This window comes from Miscanthus floridulus, chromosome 3, assembly GCF_019320115.1.
Source record: "Miscanthus floridulus cultivar M001 chromosome 3, ASM1932011v1, whole genome shotgun sequence".
Classification (NCBI taxonomy): domain Eukaryota; kingdom Viridiplantae; phylum Streptophyta; class Magnoliopsida; order Poales; family Poaceae; genus Miscanthus; species Miscanthus floridulus.
In genome coordinates this window covers 6,054,668-6,074,552 of record NC_089582.1, presented here as the reverse complement: position 1 = coordinate 6,074,552, position 19,885 = coordinate 6,054,668, and the positions used below count along the sequence as shown (strand labels likewise).

The 19,885-nt window shown below is 45.7% G+C and overlaps 2 protein-coding genes across 2 annotated transcripts in view; one reads left to right on the top strand and one right to left on the bottom strand.

Annotated features, from left to right (window-relative positions):
* LOC136543036 (uncharacterized) overlaps positions 1–19,885 on the bottom strand; it is an 84,773-nt gene that overhangs the window by 63,398 nt on the left and 1,490 nt on the right. The window lies entirely within an intron of this gene.
* Positions 1,333–17,687, top strand: LOC136542864 (disease resistance protein RGA2-like). Its single transcript, XM_066535506.1, has 4 exons — positions 1,333–2,084; positions 16,318–16,510; positions 16,601–16,645; positions 17,613–17,687. Exons 1-4 carry the CDS (start codon positions 1,333–1,335, stop codon positions 17,685–17,687), a joined length of 1,065 nt encoding a protein of 354 aa, XP_066391603.1.

The following is a 19,885-nucleotide window of genomic DNA, read 5'->3' as shown; positions in this document are numbered from 1 at the left end:
TGCCAGCCGAACTTCTCCATGTGAGATTCACGTATCATTGATTCCTTCCCAGACTTGCCTTGCATCAGTTCTTCCTGAATTACTTCATGATAATTTCCCTGCTCCTCAGGAAGATGGCTGGCCCTTGACGCCCTGAGCAGATAAGCTGCTTGGCTGTCTGCGTATTCCGTAGTCTTCATGCATGATTTAGCTGAATTAATCCAAATGAATCAAATAATTAGTAATCCGGTCAATTAACACAGCAAAATCATCACTTTACTAGCAAAGTCCAAATTTAGTCCTCAACAAGACTTAACAATATATATAATGTAACTGGCGTACTCCTCCCTGATATATTGTCCTCTTTACATTTCTTTGCAGAAAAAAATGGATATATAGCGTACTCAGAGAAAAATGTAGTTCATGGTTTTGACTTAAACTTTCTGGTTGCACATGATTTCATTTTTCTTTGAATAAGTGTCACACTCACGATTGAGCACTACTAGCTAGTAAGGCTCAAAAACACTCAACTACTACTAACTTCAATCCATAGTCTAGACAGTTTGCCAAAAGCAATGCTTCAGCTAACAGATTTCTAACGTTATACCAGCAATCTTCTATTGTGAGTCACCAGCTTTTTACTAGCTATTTTAATTTGTTCAGCTTGACTCAGGGGTACGATTTCTACCTCACTGCCCACCAATTTTGAACGCTGCAATAAAAAACCAGAGAAACAGGAATAACACACGGCACTTTGGACTGCTTAACGATCTGGAAGGATATGGTCAGCACATGTGCATGGAAAATTGAACTGGACCGACCTACACTGCTTGATTAACCTTGAACCATTAATGTTAGTGGAGCTATATACTCTTAGTACAACTCGATCATTATACCCCAGCTCCTGCTCACCCTCCTACACCTTCATTCCTGAGCGTGTGTCTCCAAATGGACATTCTCCTCTCTTCAGTTCTTGGTGAGCTCGCTTCTAGAACCATAAATTTCTTCACCAGCAAAGTCTCGAACAGGTCTCTGTTGGACGTGGAGGATCGCCTCCACAAGGTCTTGCTCAGGGCACAAGTTATCATTAATGAGGCCATGGGGCAGCACATCACAAACCAAGCTATGATCATCCAGCTGGGCATGCTAAGAGATGCCGTGCACCGAGGTTACTACATGCTAAACACCTACATATACCAACCTAACACCGAGGAGGAAGCCAAAGATCAGGTTATGAGACAGTACTCTTCATCTCTATCAATAGTAAATTCTGTAAAGCGTCTATGTCTGTCCAGTAGAGGTGATCGTCTGGCTTCGAAATAGCTTCAAGAGATGGTTGACAATTTAAGCTCCATGATCATTGATGCGAATGAGCTCGTCCTGTTCTTGACAAGTTACCCTCGCCTCTATTGCCAGCCTTACAGCTTGCATCTCCAACTGGCCAACTGCATGTTTGACCGCGAAATGGTAGCACAACAAGTGATCAACTTCTTGTTGCACCAACAACCAAATAATGTTGAGGAACTGGATGTCATGCTGATTGTTGGACCAGACCATGTCGGCAAGAGCACCCTTGTTGCTCATGTTTGCAAGGATGAAAGAGTACGTGCTCATTTCTCAGGAATCTTGTACTTTGACATCCAGGGTTTCACAGATGATGACCCAGATGCTTTCAAAGATGAATGTGAACTCAAACATCGAAATCTCGTATCTGAATCAAACTTGGAAGGAAGGTTGCTCATTGTTATTGAGTTAATTGGGGATCTTAATGAAGATTCATGGAGTAGGTTGTATTCTACTTCTAAAGAGTATGCACCAAAGGGTAGTAAAATCATAGTGACAAGCCGGTTTGAAAATATTGTTAAGTATCGAACAGCACAAACTCTAACTATGAAGCATCTCTCCCACGAGGCAGTTTGGTATTTCTTCAAGACACTTACGTTTGGAAGCATGGATCCTAAGATGCACCCAAGGCTCACACACATGGCTATGGAAATAGCTAGGATGGTGAGAAGATCCTACATTGGTGCAAACATCCTTGCTTGTTCGCTGAGGGATAACTTCAACGTCCACTTTTGGTGCAAGATTCTTGCTTTATTGAGAGGGTATCATCGGAACCATTTCTCCAGATTTGATGAGCATCCGTGTGATCGTCTAAACTAGAATAGACCTGCACTTATTATGAGATTGACTACATCAACTCAAGAGTTTGTGCTTGGTCATCTGTATCACTACGGGGAACGGGGGCTTTGCCGTGTGCCTACGGCACACGGCAAATAAACTAAAACACTCGGCAAAGGGCACACGGTAAAATTTTTTTTGGCAAAGTAACTTTGCCGAGTGTTTTTTGTCGGGCACTCGGCAAAGACTTTGCCGAGTGCCCAAAAAACACTCGGCAAACAATTTTTCAGAAAAAAAACCAAGCCCAAACCCCACCACGCTGCGCCGCCACCACGCCCAGGCCACCACCGCTGCCACCACCACCACCGCTGCCGCCGCCACCACCACCACCACCGCTGGATCCGACGCTGCCGAGGCCTCGCGCGCACCTGTGCCACTGGATTTGCCGCCATTGACTCCGCGCCCGCATGGAGAGCAGAGATGGAGAGGGACTGTCGAGCCTGCCTGCTCCGCTCAGGCCCCACCACCGGCGAATCCGGCCACCATGGGCGCGGATCCGGCCACCAACGGCGAATCCGGCCACCATGGGTGCGGATCTGGCCACCACGGTCGTGGATCCGCCCACCAGTGGCATATCCAGCCACCACGGTCGCAGATCCGGCCACCACAGTCATAGGAGAAGGAGATGGGGGAGGAGGGCGCGCTGGCCGCCGGGGTTGAGCCGCCGTTGGTGGAGCAGCTCGGGGGAGGAGGGCGCGTTGGCCGCCGGGGTTGCGTCGTGGCTGGTGGAGCAGCTCAGGGGAGGAGGGCGCGCCGGCCGCTAGGGTTGCGCCGCCGCAGTTGGAGCAGCTCGGGGGAGGAGCGAGCGCCGATGGAGAAGGGCGCTCTGGCCGCCGGGGGGAGGAGCTTGGGGGAGGAGGGAGTAGGACGGGCTCGGGAGTGGCGGCGTGGCGGGCTTGGTGGCGGCGGGAGGCAGCTTGGTGGGGGAGGAGCTGGCGGGGCGGGGCGGGGCGATGCGGGAAAGGGAAAGGGAAAGGAGGAGGGAGGCAGGGCGGTGCGGCGGGAAAAAATATTTTACTTCTTTGCCGAGTGTCTTGGATCTGGACACTCGGCATAGTTTTTTTTTTCTTCTTCTTTTCTAGGAAAATTTTTTTACTTCTTTGTCGAGTGTCCTAGATCTGGACACTCGGCAAATTTTTTAAAATTTTTTTTCTTCTCCTTCTTTCCCAAAGTTTTTTTACTTCTTTGCCGAGTGTCCTAGATCTATGCACTCGACAAAGTTTTTTTTTTAATTTTTTTCTTCTCTTTCTTTCTCAGAAAAAAATTTTTACTTCTTTGCCGAGTGCAAAAAAAAAACACTCGGCAAACAACTCCTCTTTGCCGAGTGTTTTTTTTGACACTCGGCAAACCTCCTCTTTGCCGAGTGTTTTTTTTTCGTCGAGTGTTTTTAGAGCAGCACTCGGCAAAGAACTTGTTTGCCGAGTGCCCGACGAAATACACTCGGCAAATAGAAAAACACTTGGCAAATTTAAGGATTCCGGTAGTGTATCAACGCTTTTCAGAAGAAGAGGTTCCGACGATGAAAATCCAAGATGTAATGTATGGAAGTGTAAAGGTTCATGGGAAATTTGAGGTCCTATCATGGAGGTCTCTTATACCACCCTACTATAGCTATGTCCATACTTGTGAGACCCGAGAGATAAAAGCTAGATCTATGAAGAGGAAGCGTACTATATAGCATGCTTTGTTAGTTTCTTCACAAGGATATGTTCATGTACAAATATATAAATTTTGTTGTTAATTTTTGAGATGCTAATAAGCCCTAGTTCAGTCATATGATTTGCAATTTTTTTTAAGTAGTGCCTAATTGCTCTAGCATTTGGTTTCATGTTAATCTTCATAAGGCAAATTGCCCCCCCCCCCCCCCCCCCCCCCCCCCCAAGAATTGCTCCTAGCTCCGACACTGGTTAAAACATCATGAAAGAGGTAGAATTGCTATTACGTTGTCACATGTAACAAGTGTTTTAGTTTTGACAGAATAATGTATTGTGTATATGGCCATAGATTTTTAAGATAAATAATGTTGAATTTGCTTCTTGTAACAAATTAATTACACGCTGAAGATTAGTCGATCGGTGGTGTGAAGGACTGCAGAAGAGAGAAGCTCCCGCTTGCATGCTCCGTTTCCATGTATAGTGCGTGGACCTGTTGCATTTTCCATGTGGCATCATAATTTAGTTTCCCGACACAGAAACAGAAAGGTATGCAGCACAGGAAGATAAAAATGAATATATACATTACTATTGGGAATATATATCCAAGTGTAACTTCTAAGTCTGCAATTGTTGTTATCCAACTATTTTCACTCATAAAAGGAGAACCATTACAGGAAACGTTAGATGACCATTGCGCACAAATTGCTCCTTCAGTTTCTTCCTTATTAATTACAAGGTTTCTATTTCTCAAACAATTGGCCAAGTCCAGTCCCCCAAAGCAACGGAAGGTCACAGAACAAAGTTGTCTGCTGCCATTTTCCACACGGCGAGGCAGGAATTCTAAGCTGCAAGTAGAGTCTCTATCTTTGACCATTCATGCCTGAGAAGACTTAACAGGGTACTGGCCAGAAAACACCAAGCCAGTCTATGGATGGCCCATGGTCCATTTTCCTCTCATTGCTGTCCCTTTCATCCTTTTTTCAGGCAAGGTTTTGGATGCCGGCCCGAATGCAAGTACAGAATGAAGTTGCAGCAGACAAGCAGCATCTAAGTTTTCGGGCATGGAAGAAGGAATGCATGGTTAACTGATAATGTCCCCTTACATCTTACAAGCCTATTGGTTCACAGACTCCAGCACCTGGGCACATTTTAGACTCAGATCCAACGGTCCACAACCTAGTTACAACCAGTGCCGGTCCTAGAATTTTGAGGGCACTCTGGCGAACTCGTCACGAAGGCCCTCTAGAGCACATATAAAATCTTATAATATATAGGCACTAATTTTTGTTGTAAAGCGAAAACAAATTCAGTGATATATTTTTAATTTAATATGTTTGATAGTTATCGAGGAACAATGTAAACTAAAACGGCCGAGGAGTGGCCTGTAAACTCCATTTTTTTCAAAATATAAACATCTTGTAAACATTATCGCGGGCCACGAGGGCCAAACAAAGTTCAGGTGGCGAAAACTCCCCCGGTGACCGTTAAAAAAAGTAAACTAAAACAATAGTATATTTGTACTTCTAAAACTAATCTGATTACCACAAGGAAGAATAGAACTCTATAATATCCATTGCTTCTCATAAAAAGATACTTCTTCGGGCACTTCTTGATGCAGAATCATCAAGGACGGTATTGAGATCAATAGTGTCCACTTATGTATAGCACCTTTCTAAGATACAATAAATTGATCTTCTAGTTTTTTTCGTTTTCTTTTCTGAGATCCCGACAAATGTTTATTAGGTAACATTATAAGATTCTAACACCTAAATTAAAAGAAAAACATGACTATATCAGTACGGGTACTAGAAGTCTGAAATAATTAATTTGGACTAAAAAACAATCATGGGAAAAAATACCTAGGTGCTAGGGCCTGATCGGCTGATGAACTGATGAATTAATGATAGATAAACTGATGATTGGCTGATCCGCCTGATCGCGTCGTCGTCGAGTCGAGCCTGTGAGTGCGCCATTTCCGTGTTTCTGGCTCTCCGCGGCGGCCGGCGGCGGCACGGCGCGGTTCTGTCTCCTACTCTCCGTGACTCCCTGAGACCGTGACCCTTCGCCCTGGGCGCTCGCGTACGTTGTAGACTCGCGGATTGGGGAAGCAAGCGCTCGACGCTCCTGATCGTGAATGTCTCGGGCTGCCTATCAAGTGCCTTCGGACTATAGGGCTGGGGTCTACAGTATACCCTGGGCCCTCGGCCGTCGCACCTCTGGCACCTCTCTAGGGCCGGCACTGGTTACAACCCAACCAAGTCACAACTCGCATGCACCCTGTTGCATCGCATAATAGATGTACAGCGTCTAGTATACTCTACTCAACGCGCCAGCCATCCCAATTCCTCAACTTCGACCGTAAAAAATCATTCTACAATAGTAAAACTCACCTCACTAATGTAGTGTATATCAGACAATGCTCGTTCGACTTTTTATGGCCTTGCCAAACTAGTATAATAACTGTATATGATTGATGTGACATTATTTAGCATTAGTTAATTTCATCGGATCCTACACCTCCTAAATTCGTTAGCTTGTCAATTGGCCTTGTCCGTAATCTGGCTAGCCTACCTACTCTATGTGCATTCCCTGGACTCCATCAGTGCTGAAATATACTCCCCCCTCCAAAAAATAAAGAGTGATGCTATGAGATTCGTTTTGGTTAAATTTTCTTATGTTTGACTAGCTAGATTTGTAGAAAATATTAGGAACATTTATATCTTCAAATAAATTTATTATGAAAGTATATTCAATGATTCATCTAATGATATTAATTCTACATCATAAATATTAATATCTTTTTTTATTATATGCTAGGAGAATACCCTGCGTGTTGCTGCGGGGATTCTAGATAATTTAAAAAGAAATTAGACTATTTATATTTATAGTTATATGAATGAAGCTATCTTAAATTAATTTTGGTGAATGGTTTGACACATCGATGTGGATAGCTAAATGCATGTTAGTGGATAAAGAGATAACTATCATACTTACATGTGCTAGTTGGCTATAATTGCAAGTTCTAGTAGATTGTTGATGTGGATAGCTTGCATGTTGAGAGAAATCTCTAGTGAGGCTTAGCTTTATAAGAGTATAGGATTTGGTCAAATTGGAAGTGCGTTGACTTCTCGAAAAATGATAATGATACTTTTTTTTAGAATGGATTCTTCGATGTTAAAAAAAATATATGCTTAAGTTAATGAAAAATTGTAACTCCCCTCTCCTTGCAACGCCATACACCACGAAAATTTCAATATTCAAAATTGGATAACAATCTTGATTCTCGTAGATCTAATCGGCGGACGACTGGATCCACCGGCCTGGATGCACATCCACAAGACTCAACCGCCGCTCGTTCGCTATCTTTGGAAAAAGGGATGGAGCCAGGCACCTCAAGCGCTCTCCACCCCAAGCGATAGCCGATAGCTGCCCCACCGGCTAGGGCCAACACCCTGGCACCGGCGTCACTGGCTTTGGCAAGAGGCGAATGGAGGTGCCTCAAGCGACAGCCACGTCGCTGACCCTTGCCCTGCCACTAATGGTACGTAGTGGGCCTAGTGGCAACCATGGAATTGACGACATGCCCAGCACTCGGGGGACTCTTTCTTTAGTTCAAGACCGCTACACTGCCCACACAGCTCTCGGCGCCAGTCAGCATACCATAGTCACCCAGCCACCCGGTCGCTTATTGTGTGTGTTTGGTTCTGTGGACCAAGGGGATGGCACTACTACTGAACATGTTTTTGCAGGCGGTCAACTCGGATTTTTGGATTTGGGCAGGGAGTCCTCCAGAACAACGCTTGCGTTAATCGGCGGTCAAGTGCCCACCTCTGAAAATAGATTAAAAAAAGAAGAAAAAAAATCAGTCGACAAGCCCATCAACACGCAGCCACCGCCGATCGCCGAATCAAGGCGCCGTCACGGCTCCTCGCCGTATCCGAGCCCCCACAACCGGATCTGAGGCCCTACGACCGCAGTGAGGCCCAATCGCCGCAGATCTGCGAGCCACAACCGTCGTGCCTGCGAAAGCTGCCCTCCTCACCGTGCCTACACCTCCTCCTCGATGTGCCTGCGCAAGCCGCCGGGTGCCCGAGCGCCGCCTCTGGCGCGTGGCCCCTGTCGCCGTGGCGACCGTTGATGGGTGTGCGGCCCCTGCCATTGTGGTGTCCGACCCTTGCTTGGCCTCGCCTGGCCCCCGCCGTCGGGGCGCATGCCGAGAGAGCAGAGGGAGAGGACAAAGGTGTCGCCGCCAGCTGAGAGACAAGAGAGACTGTTGAGAGAGGATGAGGAGCCACCGAACCCTAAGTTACGTATATACATTTAACATAGGAACGCGCCTTCAGGACCTCTTTAGGCCTCGAGCCATTTTTCTGAGACAAGCCTCTTAAGAGGCCCGTCTTCGTCCATTCAAAAGAAGAAGCCCACCTTCGAAAATAGCATAAATTTTCAGAAGAAGCCTGCCTCTGTTAATGGATTTTGGGAGATTGGCTAATTTTGAGTACATCTTTAAATCTATTTTAACAGACGAACATCTTTTGACCGTCTCAATAAATAAAATGACCGTCATTGAAAATCCTCAAGTATTTTAGGAGAGGGTTGAATCTTATGGTCGCCTCCATTAATAAAATGGCCTGTATCCTAAAATTTAATTTGTAGTAGTGTGGGATGGGGCGATTCCCTTTCCAAAAGTGTTTGACTTGACCGATATTAGGATTAGAGAATATTCCTTGTTTATTCAGGGCATACCCATGCTTCCAAATCGAGAGGACTAGGGCGCCCCCTGTTTGCGGTGTTGAGCACCGTCGCGAGCGCCTCTTTGTCCCACGGCCGGCGAGCTCGCCAGATCGGCTGGTCCTCTTCTCCACGGCAAGCCTGATCTCGCTGTCGGCACTACCCTGCTCTGCCCACTGGCGGGCGGCAACGCTGGAACTCACGGCGGCCATTGAGCTCGTGACAACCAAGCTCCTCAGCAAGCGGAGTCGTGCTGGCTGGCGCTACAACGAGCGGTGCGGGCAGGTGGGTGCTCCGACGAGTGGCATGGGCGAGCATGCAGTACACCGCGAGGAGCTCAGCCACAGCTTCTGGAGAGTAAGTGGTATGTGAATTTTAGATATTCTCCCGACCATGCATATGCATGGGACTAAAAGACATGAAGTAGAGTACAGCATCAGCTTCTGAAGAGTGGACTAAGAAATTGGAAGCCTCTTCAGGAAGCCATCTAGGAGCAAATTTAAAGCTAAGGGGTCATATAGTCATAAGTCATAGACACATAACTGGAGCTGGTGACAACCATATTTCTATACACTTTCCTTCCACTATGGTAATACAAATAATTTGCCATGGTAAAAGATCAAGGAAAATATAAAAAATCCACAATGCAGTAGATTCAGTAAATAACACTACTAGAAAACAGAGACTTTACCGACTGCAAAATTCTTTGCCAAGTGTCAAAAATCGGGCACTCGGCAAAGACCTTCTTTGCCGAGTGCTGCACTCGGCAAAGGACTTCTTTGCCGAGTGCCAGACTCTCGGCAAAAGCGCGGCACTTGGCATAGGCTGACCCGCGTAACGGTGTTCGGCCACGTCCTTATTTGCCGAGTGTCTGCTGTTAGGCACTTGGCAAAGATTTATTTTTTTTAAAAAAAAAATTCTTTGCCGAGTGTCCCAGATCTGGCACTCGGCAAAGATTTATTTTTTTTTAAATTTCTTTGCCGAGTGTCCCAGATCTGGCACTCGGCAAATTTTAGTTTTTGAAAAATACTTTGCCGAGTGCCCCTGGCACGCACTCGGCAAAGATTTTTTTAAAATGTCTTTTTTTTTGAAAAATACTTTGCCGAGTGCCCCTGGCACGGCACTCGGCGAAGATTTAATTTTTTTTTTAAAAATGTCTTTGCCGAGTGCCCTGTGAGGCACTCGGCAAAGAGGAAATTTTTAAAAAAAATTCAAAACCCTCTTTGCCGAGTGCCTTATCCGTGGCACTCGGCAAAGACCCCTTTTGCCGAGTGCCATGTCCCGGCACTCGGCAAAGTTTTTTTTTGTTTTTGGCCTCCAAATTTTTTGTGCAGCCATTTTAAAGCACCAGGAACTCCTAGTTAGAATTTGGAGATTTTTTATGGCTTTTTGATATATTTAGTTACTTTATTTCATTTACTTGAATTTTTTCAAAAAATATAATTTTGACCTGCACGTGGTACGAATAATAGAATTTAATGATTCAAAAAATGATAGTAATGTTACTGAGTGTAGTGTGAGGCCGTATCCAGGAATGGACCCGAAATTTCAGATATCTTGTTCACGAAACATGACCGCGAACTTGCGTGACTGTCTTGTCACATGTAGAGATGTCCTGGTTTGTAAGCATCGTACATGATAATGTGCACGAAATCTTCTAAAATTTTTATCATAGCCTTCACATATGATATCACGACTTCTCAACAAGTTTCATGATTTTTGGACTTCGTTTGCTTTTTATAGAATTTAAAAACACTTCGCACACAAGTTTGTGGTCATGTTTCGTGAACAAGATGTCCCAAATTTCGGGTCCGTTCCTGGATACGGCCTCACACTACACTCAGTAACATGACTATCATTTTTTGAATCATTAAATTCCATTATTCGTACCACGTGCAGTTCAAAATTATATTTTTCGAAAAAAACAAGTAAATGAAATAAAGTAACTAAATATATAAAAAAGCCATAAAAAATCCCCAAATTCTAACTAGGAGTTCTTGGTGCTTTAAAAGGGCCGCACAAAAAAATTTGGAGGCAAAAAAAAACTTTGCCGAGTGCCAGGGCATGGCACTCGGCAAAGGGGGTCTTTCCCGAGTGCCACGGATAAGGCACTCGGCAAAGAGGGTTTTGAATTTTTTTTAAAAAATTTCCTCTTTGCCGAGTGCCTTCACAGGGCACTCGGCAAAGACATTTAAAAAAAATTAAATCTTTGCCGAGTGCCGTGCCAGGGGCACTCGACAATTATTTTTCAAAAAAAATAGACATTTTTTTTAAAAAAATCTTTGCCGAGTGCCAGATCTGGGACACTCGGTAAAGAATTTTTTTTAAAAAAAATTAAATCTTTGCCGAGTGCCAGATCTGGGACACTCGGCAAAGAATTTTTTTTTAAAAAAAATTTAAATCTTTGCCGAGAGCCTCCCTGATCTGGCACTCGGCAAAGAGCAGTTCTGGGACTTAAGCAAATTCGGCCGTCCGGGCAGTCAAACAGATAGCCAGCCAGCCCCCGCGCCCACGCCCACGCAGCCCCCGCCCTCGCGCTGCGCCCATGCCGCCACCGCCCGCGCCCTACCCCCGGCCGTGCCCTGCCCCAGGTCGGCCCTACCCCACGGCCGGCCCTGCCCCCGGCCGCGCCCATGCCCAACCCCGTTCCCGACTCCGACGACCCCGACCCCAACGCCACCCGACCCCGATGCCGCCCGCCCCTACCCCCGGCGCCCGTCCGGTATGCCTTCTCTCTTGTTGTTGTCGTGGTAGTGATAGTTGTAGTAGTATTAGTTGTACTAGTAGTGCTAGTGGTAGTAGTAGTATTAGAAGTAGTGGTAGTAGTAGTAGAATTAGTGGTAGTAGTAGTAGAACTAGTGGTAGTAGTTGTAGCAATAGTGGTGGTGGTAGTAGAACTAGTGGTAGTAGTAGTAGCAATAGTGGAAGTAGTAGTAGAAGTAGTGGTACTACTAGGATATATTCTTCTGCATGGATTGATATCCAAATTATATGGCTTCTCTAGAGACATATGTGCTTGTCGGCCATCGTGCCACTGTTTTTTGTAGGTTTCAGAAACCTCACCGTGCCGAGGAGGTTCTGCCAATTTTTTTTTAAATGAGAGTATTTTGTTCTATTTTTGTAGATAAGAGCCCGTCAGAGCCGAGTCGGGGTTCCCGTCGCTGTGCCGGTCTGCCTACACCGCGCCGCCTCGCCACTGCACCGACCCGCCATAGCCCCACTAGCCTGACTCCGCCGCCACCCTAGGTATAACCCCTCTTTCCGTATCATGGTCGTAGATCGCGTAACCTAGTTAGGCGTATCCCGTTCGAAAGAGATACGGTTGAAGGTATGCAGATCTTTGCATATCTATGACCGTATCTGTTTCGGATTGTCCATGTTTTTTAGACAGCCCGCGGATGCGTAGATGAGTTAGTTTCCATGGTCTGCTCTGGTCCGAGACAGAGTTTTGGCATCACCTCCCTATTGTTCTCCGAATACGCACTCTTCTTTTGGCAGGACGTGTATCTAGAGAACAGTGGGGAGGTGCTACCGAAATTCTATCTCAGATAGGAGTAGAGCATGGAAACTAACCTCATCTACGCATCTGTGGGTGGGATTAGGACCTATCCTGACCTATTAGACAGTAGGAACACCATGTAGATGCAATTGATGGTTACATTACTCGCTGATACATATGTTGGAGGATGGATGACCGTTAGTGGATGTACACAGGCTGAAGAAGTCAGAGTGATTACACCACGGAATGGATGAACAAGACCGATGCTTTCTTAAACAGTGTGTTTGGCAAGGCTACTAAAGGACATTGCCTAGTTTTGTGTCCCTACAGCAAATGTGGAAACAGGAAGAGGGTAAACAAGGTGGAAATGGGTAAACATCTTGTGAAGAATGGATTTATGCCGGACTACATCCGGTGGGTCCATCATGGTGAAGCCCATCGTATGAGAGAGGAGGTGGTGAGACCACGGGTGGAGGCTTTTGATGCTGATGCCGGGGTACCAGACATGTTAGATGACTTTCACCAAGGATAGTTCGATGAGGGACGTGAGAATGAAGGAGGAGATGGAGGCAGCCGCACATGCGTTCTATGACATGATGGAATCGGCACAGAAACCCCTTTACGATCGGTCAACGATGTCTCAACTGGATGCTATTGGACGCTTAATGGGGTTGAAGTCCGAGTTAAACTTGAGTTGACCTAGCTTCGATAAGATGTTGGCCATGATTGGCACCCTGCTTCCAGAGGGCCACATTCTACCAAAGAGCATGTATGAGTCACAGAAACTCCTTCGAGCACTTAAGATGCTGTATGAGCAGATACATGCTTGTCCGAAGGGGTGCATCCTATTTAGGAAAGAACACGCGCATGCAAAGTTCTGTCCAAAGTGTAAATCCTCTAGGTACTTGGAGGTAGACTCTGATGATGGCCAGAAGAGGCAACTTATGATCCCTATGAAAATCCTATGGTACCTTCCATTCCTACCGAGGATCCAACGGCTATACATGACCGAGGAATCCACGAAACAGATGACATGGCACAAAAATGGCAAACAGTACAATCCTGACAAGATGGTACATCCATTCGATGGTGAAGCTTGGATTCGCTTTAATGACAAACATCATGACAAAGCAGATGAGGCTCGTAATGTATGTGTCGCACTGGCAACAGATGGGTTCAATCCTTATGGAATGATGGCTGCCCCATACACATGTTGGCCCATCTTCGTTATCCCCCTTAATCTCCCCCCGGTGTCTCCTTTCAACAACATAACATATTCTTGTCGTTGATAATTCCTGGACACCCAGGGAGTAATATGGGTGTGTTCATGGAGCCCATGTTTGATGAATTGGTCAGTGCTTGGGATGAAGGGATATGGACATACGATCGAGCTACAAAGACAACCTTCAAAATGCACATTTGGTACCACTACTCCCTGCATGACTTCCTGGCATATGGGATATTCTGCGCCTGGTATGTTCACGGGAAGTTCCCTTGCCCAATATGCAAGGAAGGTGTGAGGTTCATTTGGTTGCAGAAGGGTGGCTAGTATTTGTCGTTCGATAGACATCATCAATTCCTACCTCTTGACCATCCATTCAGACAAGACATCAAGAACTTTACGAAAGGTGTCAAAGTGATATCTGATGCACCCCAGATGATGACTAGTGCTGAGGTTCATGCTCAGATAGATGCTCTCGTGCCTAATGAAGAAGGTGGTTTTGTGGGATATGGTGAGCAACATATGTGGACTCATATCTCGGGCATGACGAGGCTCCCCTATTTCGATGACCTTCTTCTGCCACATAACATTGATGTAAAGCACACTGAAAAGAATGTCGCCGAGGCACTTTGGGCAACACTCATGGACACTGAAAAGTCTAAGGACAATCCTAAGGCTAGAGTGGACCTGGCAACATTGTGCGATAGACCAAATCAAGTAATGCAGCCTCCTAGTCGTGGTAAGACCTAGAGAAGGCCTAAGGCCGATTTCGTCTTGAAAAAGGACCAAAGGAGGGAAGTACTAGAATGGATCAAGACGCTAATGTTCCCTGATGGATATGCAGCGAATCTAAAGAGGGGAGTGAACTTAGGCACTCTACGGGTAAATGGGATGAAGAGTCATGACTACCACATATGGATTGAGCGGCTTCTTCCGGTGATGCTTCAAGGCTATGGCCCGGAGCATGTTTGGCAAGTGCTGGCAGAGTTGAGCTACTTATTCTACCAGCTTTGTGCCAAGGAGCTCTCTCAGACCATCATTGATGACTTGGAAAAGCGGCACCCGTGTTGCTTTGTAAGTTGGAGAAGATCTTTCCACCCAGCTTCTTTTTGCCGATGCAGCATTTGATTGTGCACCTCCCGTATGAGGCATGGATGGGGGGGCTCGTGCAGAACCGTTGGTGCTATCCAATCGAGAGATGTCTAAAGACTCTTCGCAAAAATGTAGAAATAAAGCCAAAATTGAGGCTTCCATTGCAGAGGCATACATTCTAGAGGAGGTGTCGAACTTCACAGAGAAATACTACACTGAGAAACTTTCTAGCGTTTATAATCCACCCCCTCATTATAATGCTAGCGAAAATGAATCGAACCTCAGCCTTTTCCATGGGCAACTTGGAAGCGCAAGTGCATCGACCACTAAGCAATTGAAAAATGAAGAGTGGCATAGTATCATGCTATATATGTTGACCAACCTTGTCAAGGTGCAGCCGTTCATTGGGTAAGTTCTGAACGAACTTGTTTCATTTCGTCGTATGTCCTTGTTTCTTCATCCAACCCCCTTGTTTCTCGTTGGTACAGGGAATTTCTTCATCAATCCTGGCATGGATCAAGGCAACCTACCCCGCAAGAAAATGATACCCTTCTTTCATGGGGTGTGGGACTAGGGAGCCCCTATTTTATTTGTTGGTTCAAACAGAAAGCCCAAACTAATGCGTCTATAAGTGACGAGCTGAGATAGGTTGCGAACGGCTGTGCCGTTATGGTCAAGTCATTTACCGGTTATGACATGAATGGATATCATTTTCACACAGCAAGCTATGAGCAGAGTCGGCCCAATCAAAAAACCACAAACATCGTAGTTGTTACGCCCGACACTGATGGACTCGACTATTATGGAAGAATTGAAGAAATCTCGAACTATCATTCTATGGTTGAAAACCTCTTACTCCTGTCATATTCAAATGCCACTGGTTTCATCCTAGAGTAACGAGATGGACCCCTAAGCTTGGGCTAGTCGAAATTCGATAGGATTCCGTCTATCCAGGAAAAGATGTCTACATTATGGCTCAACAGGACGTCTAGGTTTATTATACGTCATACACATGCAAAGACACCGAGCATCTTAAGGGTTGGTCTATTGTGCACAAGGTATCGCCACACGGTAAACTACATGTCCCAAACAATGAAGATTACAACTTCAACCCAAACACATATGATGGAGAGTTCTATCAAGAAGAGGGACTACAAGAGAGGTTTGACATAGACTTAACCAAAGAGATAGGAATAGAAGTAGACAATGAAAGGGATGATGACGAGGATGCTGGAGATGAGGTGCGAAATCTGAAGGACATACAAATGCTTGAGCGATTACGTTTAGGCAATGATAATGAAGACAACATTCCTCCTTCGGATAGTGTTGATGAGTTGGACAATGTTGATAGTGATGACGAGACCTATGATCCAGCTAATCTTAATCATGAAGATTATTTCTAATACATGTAATACTATGGTTTTTGTAATTATGTTTTGTTCATTTTCGCACCTATTTCTAATTACGTCTTGTTTTTCTTTTTTGTTGCCGGTGATTGAACAAAGATGGCGGGCGACCGTCATAGGTCCGTGAACTCGATTTACCAAAGACCATGCCGGCTGCAGGAGGAGGGGGTGGCGGAGGGATCGGACAGGAGGAGGGGGAGGAGGACCGCCGGACGCAGGAGGGGGCCGTCTCCTCTCACGCCGTGTGAGGAGGAGCCAGAGGAGGAGGTGGCGCCCGTGGACGAGTCGGACGATGAGCTGGTTTGGCAGATGGATGAGGAGGGGTCGCACGAGGATGACGAGTTGGAGGCGGCAGGCACGGGTTCCGCTTCCTTCGACTCCTCTTCGAGTGTCTACTTGTGAGGTCCCGCGAGCCTCCCACATGTTCAGCTTCCTCACCAACGCCCAGTGATTCACCCTAAAGGGCAAAAGTAAGTAACTTTATATGTTATCACCACTACTTCATATGATATGATGAAAAAAACTAATAATTTTTCTTAATCACTTGTACAGGAACTGGGTGGTTGTGTCGGGTGGTAACGCACGGCTAGTCAACGGCGTCCTGGGTCTTCTGTGTAGGCAACACTTTCCCGGCATTGTCACATACGCATCGAAGACAGAGCTGGCCTACTCATTTGACCACTATGCCGTCGCCACCGATGTGGAGTACCCCAACACGGTGGCGCGGGTGAAGGCAGAGCTTTGGGTAAGTCTCCTTCGCACAACATTGCTCAATACGTCACATTCATTGGACTTTTCTTGAAATAATGAATGGATACATCGCTTTTGTATGCAGACTTATTACAGATGCAAGGAGGGATTTGAGGCCAGGGCGGAGCAGGTGACTACCAAAGCCTGAAAAAAACTCATCACCAACATGCATCACGAGGCACGCATCTAGGCCATCGTAACCTACTACGGGTCGAAGCTTGGAGAGAGGAAAACTAAGAAAGACGTAAGAGAGATGTAGCTGACCCGGGAGCAGTACCTTGAGGTAAAGGAAGAACATCAATATTGATTCGTTTTGAGATTAAGTTGATTTAATTTGATCTTCTTATATGTCCAATACTTGATGACGTGTAGATGATTCCCTGGTGGTGCCAAACGTATCCCGAGTGCTGGGCGATGATGGTGGAGAGGTGGTTCATGGAGGAGTACCTCATGATGCACAGGGATGCCTGGGACCGTCGTTTGCAGATGCAAGGTCCAGCACACCATCAAGGCAGCCGCAGCCTCGCCGGATACAAACAAGCATGGGTACGCGAATTCATTTATCTATTATGACGCTCAGTTCTACCTGATTTGTAATCATCATGCTGTATTTCTCGTAGTCGGCGTCACATAGTGGTCAGGCTTGCTTGGACTTCTAGGCATGGTGTATGGCCCACAAGGGCAAGGCGACGTCCGATGTCTCCTTCAACCTGGAGGACCCGCTCGAGGCATACACGGACCCGAGCGTCCACTCCCGCATCAGTGAGCACACTAAGGTTGCGAGGTTGCTCCATGGGTCAGACCACGATCCGAGCACCCAGGACTTCGATGGAGAGGCCGTCATGAGGGCGGGGCAAGGCAAGAAGCATGGGTGGTTCTGGCTTGGTGATGGCGTCATCAACACGGCCTCTACTCCCTCTCTCTCCCAGATCTGAGCACGGAGCACGAGCAAGAGCCCGACCATTCGCACACGGTCGACCGCTGCATAGCACCGAGTCGACGCACTCGAGGTTATTCCTATTTTACTCATCATACATTGATCTTTACACACCTTAATTAGCTTTGCATTACTGAAACATTGGAGTGAAATATTGCAGGCCCGGCTGGAACAAGAAATGAGGCAACGTCAGGAGCTGGCGACCCAGCTGGACGCCGAGCGGACCGAGCGGTAGGCCCAGGTGCAGAGGCTGACGGACATTACGGAGTTCCTACAAGGGCTTGGGCAACGTGTGGGCTTCTCTCTACCAGCTAGGCTGTTGGTTCCACCTCCGCCTCCGTGTCCTGTAGCTGCAGCTACTCCTGTGAGTATGAAAGTTTTTTACTTTCGCTTGTGCTTTGCTTGTATGGCCTCTACCTTCCTAGATTAGCTATCTAAATAATCTTGTCTCGCATGCAATCTTTACTCCTTTGTTCAGTCTTTATCTGACGGTGGTTCGAATAATCCACCTCATGCACCTCCGAATGATGCAGCTGGGCCTTTAGCACAGTTGCAGTGGCCGAGATGAGTGCACGTTGTATTTTTTCATTTGTTGTTTACTTGGTGATGGACTTGTGATATACTTGTGATGCACTTGTGGACTTTGATGGACTTGTGGATTTATTTGGATGAACTTGAGCACTTATTATTATATATGTGATATATATTGTGATGGATGTGATATGTGCGGATGGATGTGTGGATGGATGAGATATATATGTGATGGATGAGATATATATGTGATGAATGAGATATATATGTGATGGATGAGATATATGATTGTATGAATTTATTTGTCATGATGGAATGAAAAAAAAATTAAAAATGGCCGTTTTGGGTCACTTTGCCAAGTGTTGCACTCGGCAAAGGACCTCTTTGCTGAGTGCCATGGTCACAGCACTCGGCAAAGCTGGAAAAATGGGCTGACGGAAAATCATTTTGCCAGCTTTGCTGAGTGCCATGACCATGGCCATGGCACTCGGCAAAGAATTAAAAAAAATTCCAACTTTGCCGAGTGCCGGCTAGAGGACACTCGGCAAAGAATTTTTGTTAAAAAAAAATTCAAACTTTGCCGAGTGCCGGCAAGAGGGCACTCGACAAAGATTTTTTTTTAAAAAAAATTCAAACTTTGCCGAGTGCTGGCCAGAGGGCACTCGGCAAAGAATTAAAAAAAAATTCAAACTTTGCCGAGTGCCAGCCCCACAGGGCACTCGGCAAAGATTTTTTTTAAAAAAAAATTCAAACTTTGCCGAGTGCCGGCAAGAGGAAACTCGGCAAAGAATTAAAAAAAAATTAAACTTTGCCGAGTGCTGACCAGTGGGCACTCGGCAAAGAATTTTTTTTTTAAAAAAAATAAAAAAATCTTTGCCGAGTGCCTGCAGGGTTGACACTCGGCAAAGAAATTTTTTTTAAAAAAATAAAAAATCTTTGCCAAGTGCCTACAGGGTTGGCACTCGGCAAAGCCACCGTCAACGGGGCCGACGCCGTGACAGTCGCTTTTCTTTGCCGAGTGCCCCCTTTGCCGAGTGCCCGATAAAAGACACTCGGCAAAGAGGGCTTTGCCGATCAATTTTTTGCCGTGTGTTCTTTGCCGAGTGCCACACTTGCCAAAGAACCTGAATCCAGTAGTGTAAATGTGGCAGTAATACAATCATTTTCAGCCATAGAACTTGACCAACGTATCAGAGTATATCAGCAATAAAACGACACATATGAAAATTATACCATTTTAGTTTCGTATGCTCATTTTCTTAAGCACCAGTAATCTCAGACATGGCTTCACTCCAATATCTGATTTCGATTTTGAAGACCTTGTGCCCACAACTTGAGTCTTCGATGCAATTGCAGAATGAGCCCCAGGTCTCACCCTTGGAGGCACATCCTACATCAGCTAGCTAATTGAGAAATTAATGTTTGCTTGAACATTTGTTACTCAGCAGTTAACCAAACAACCCTATATAACTTATTACACACAGAACCAGCAGGTAAGGGCCATACCTGAAAACAAAACTACAAACATACGAGAGATTCAAACCTCCCTAGAAACTTGAAGCATCTCTGTTTTGTACAGATATCTTCATTCACGTTTCTATGCTGCTATTAAGTGACATTATATTCTCAGCATATCAGATCAGCTATGCGTAAAGATGAAGAGATTAATTCTCCAGAATGTAGAACCTACTGTAGGTAATTAATTATTTTGGTTCCACCACATCCTGTTCATCAATACCTTCCTAGTTCAGCCAAGATTTAGATAACTTGTCAGCAGCACCGTCTTTTTAATTTCAACAATGGTTCATAAAGAATAGGTAGGATCCCATATACCCCATGTTCTCAGTGTATGGAACATATACACTACTTGTTCTAAATGTACAGAAAAATCATAAACAACCA

Coding starts and splice junctions, on each gene's coding strand:
- LOC136542864 (XM_066535506.1), top strand. CDS start 1,333: ATGATCATTGATGCGAATGAGCTCGTCCTGTTCTTGACAAGTTACCCT. Junction 2,085..16,317: donor ATTCTTGCTTTATTGAGAGG/GTATCATCGGAA, acceptor TCACTTGTACAG/GAACTGGGTGGTTGTGTCGG. Junction 16,511..16,600: donor GGGTGAAGGCAGAGCTTTGG/GTAAGTCTCCTT, acceptor TTTTGTATGCAG/ACTTATTACAGATGCAAGGA.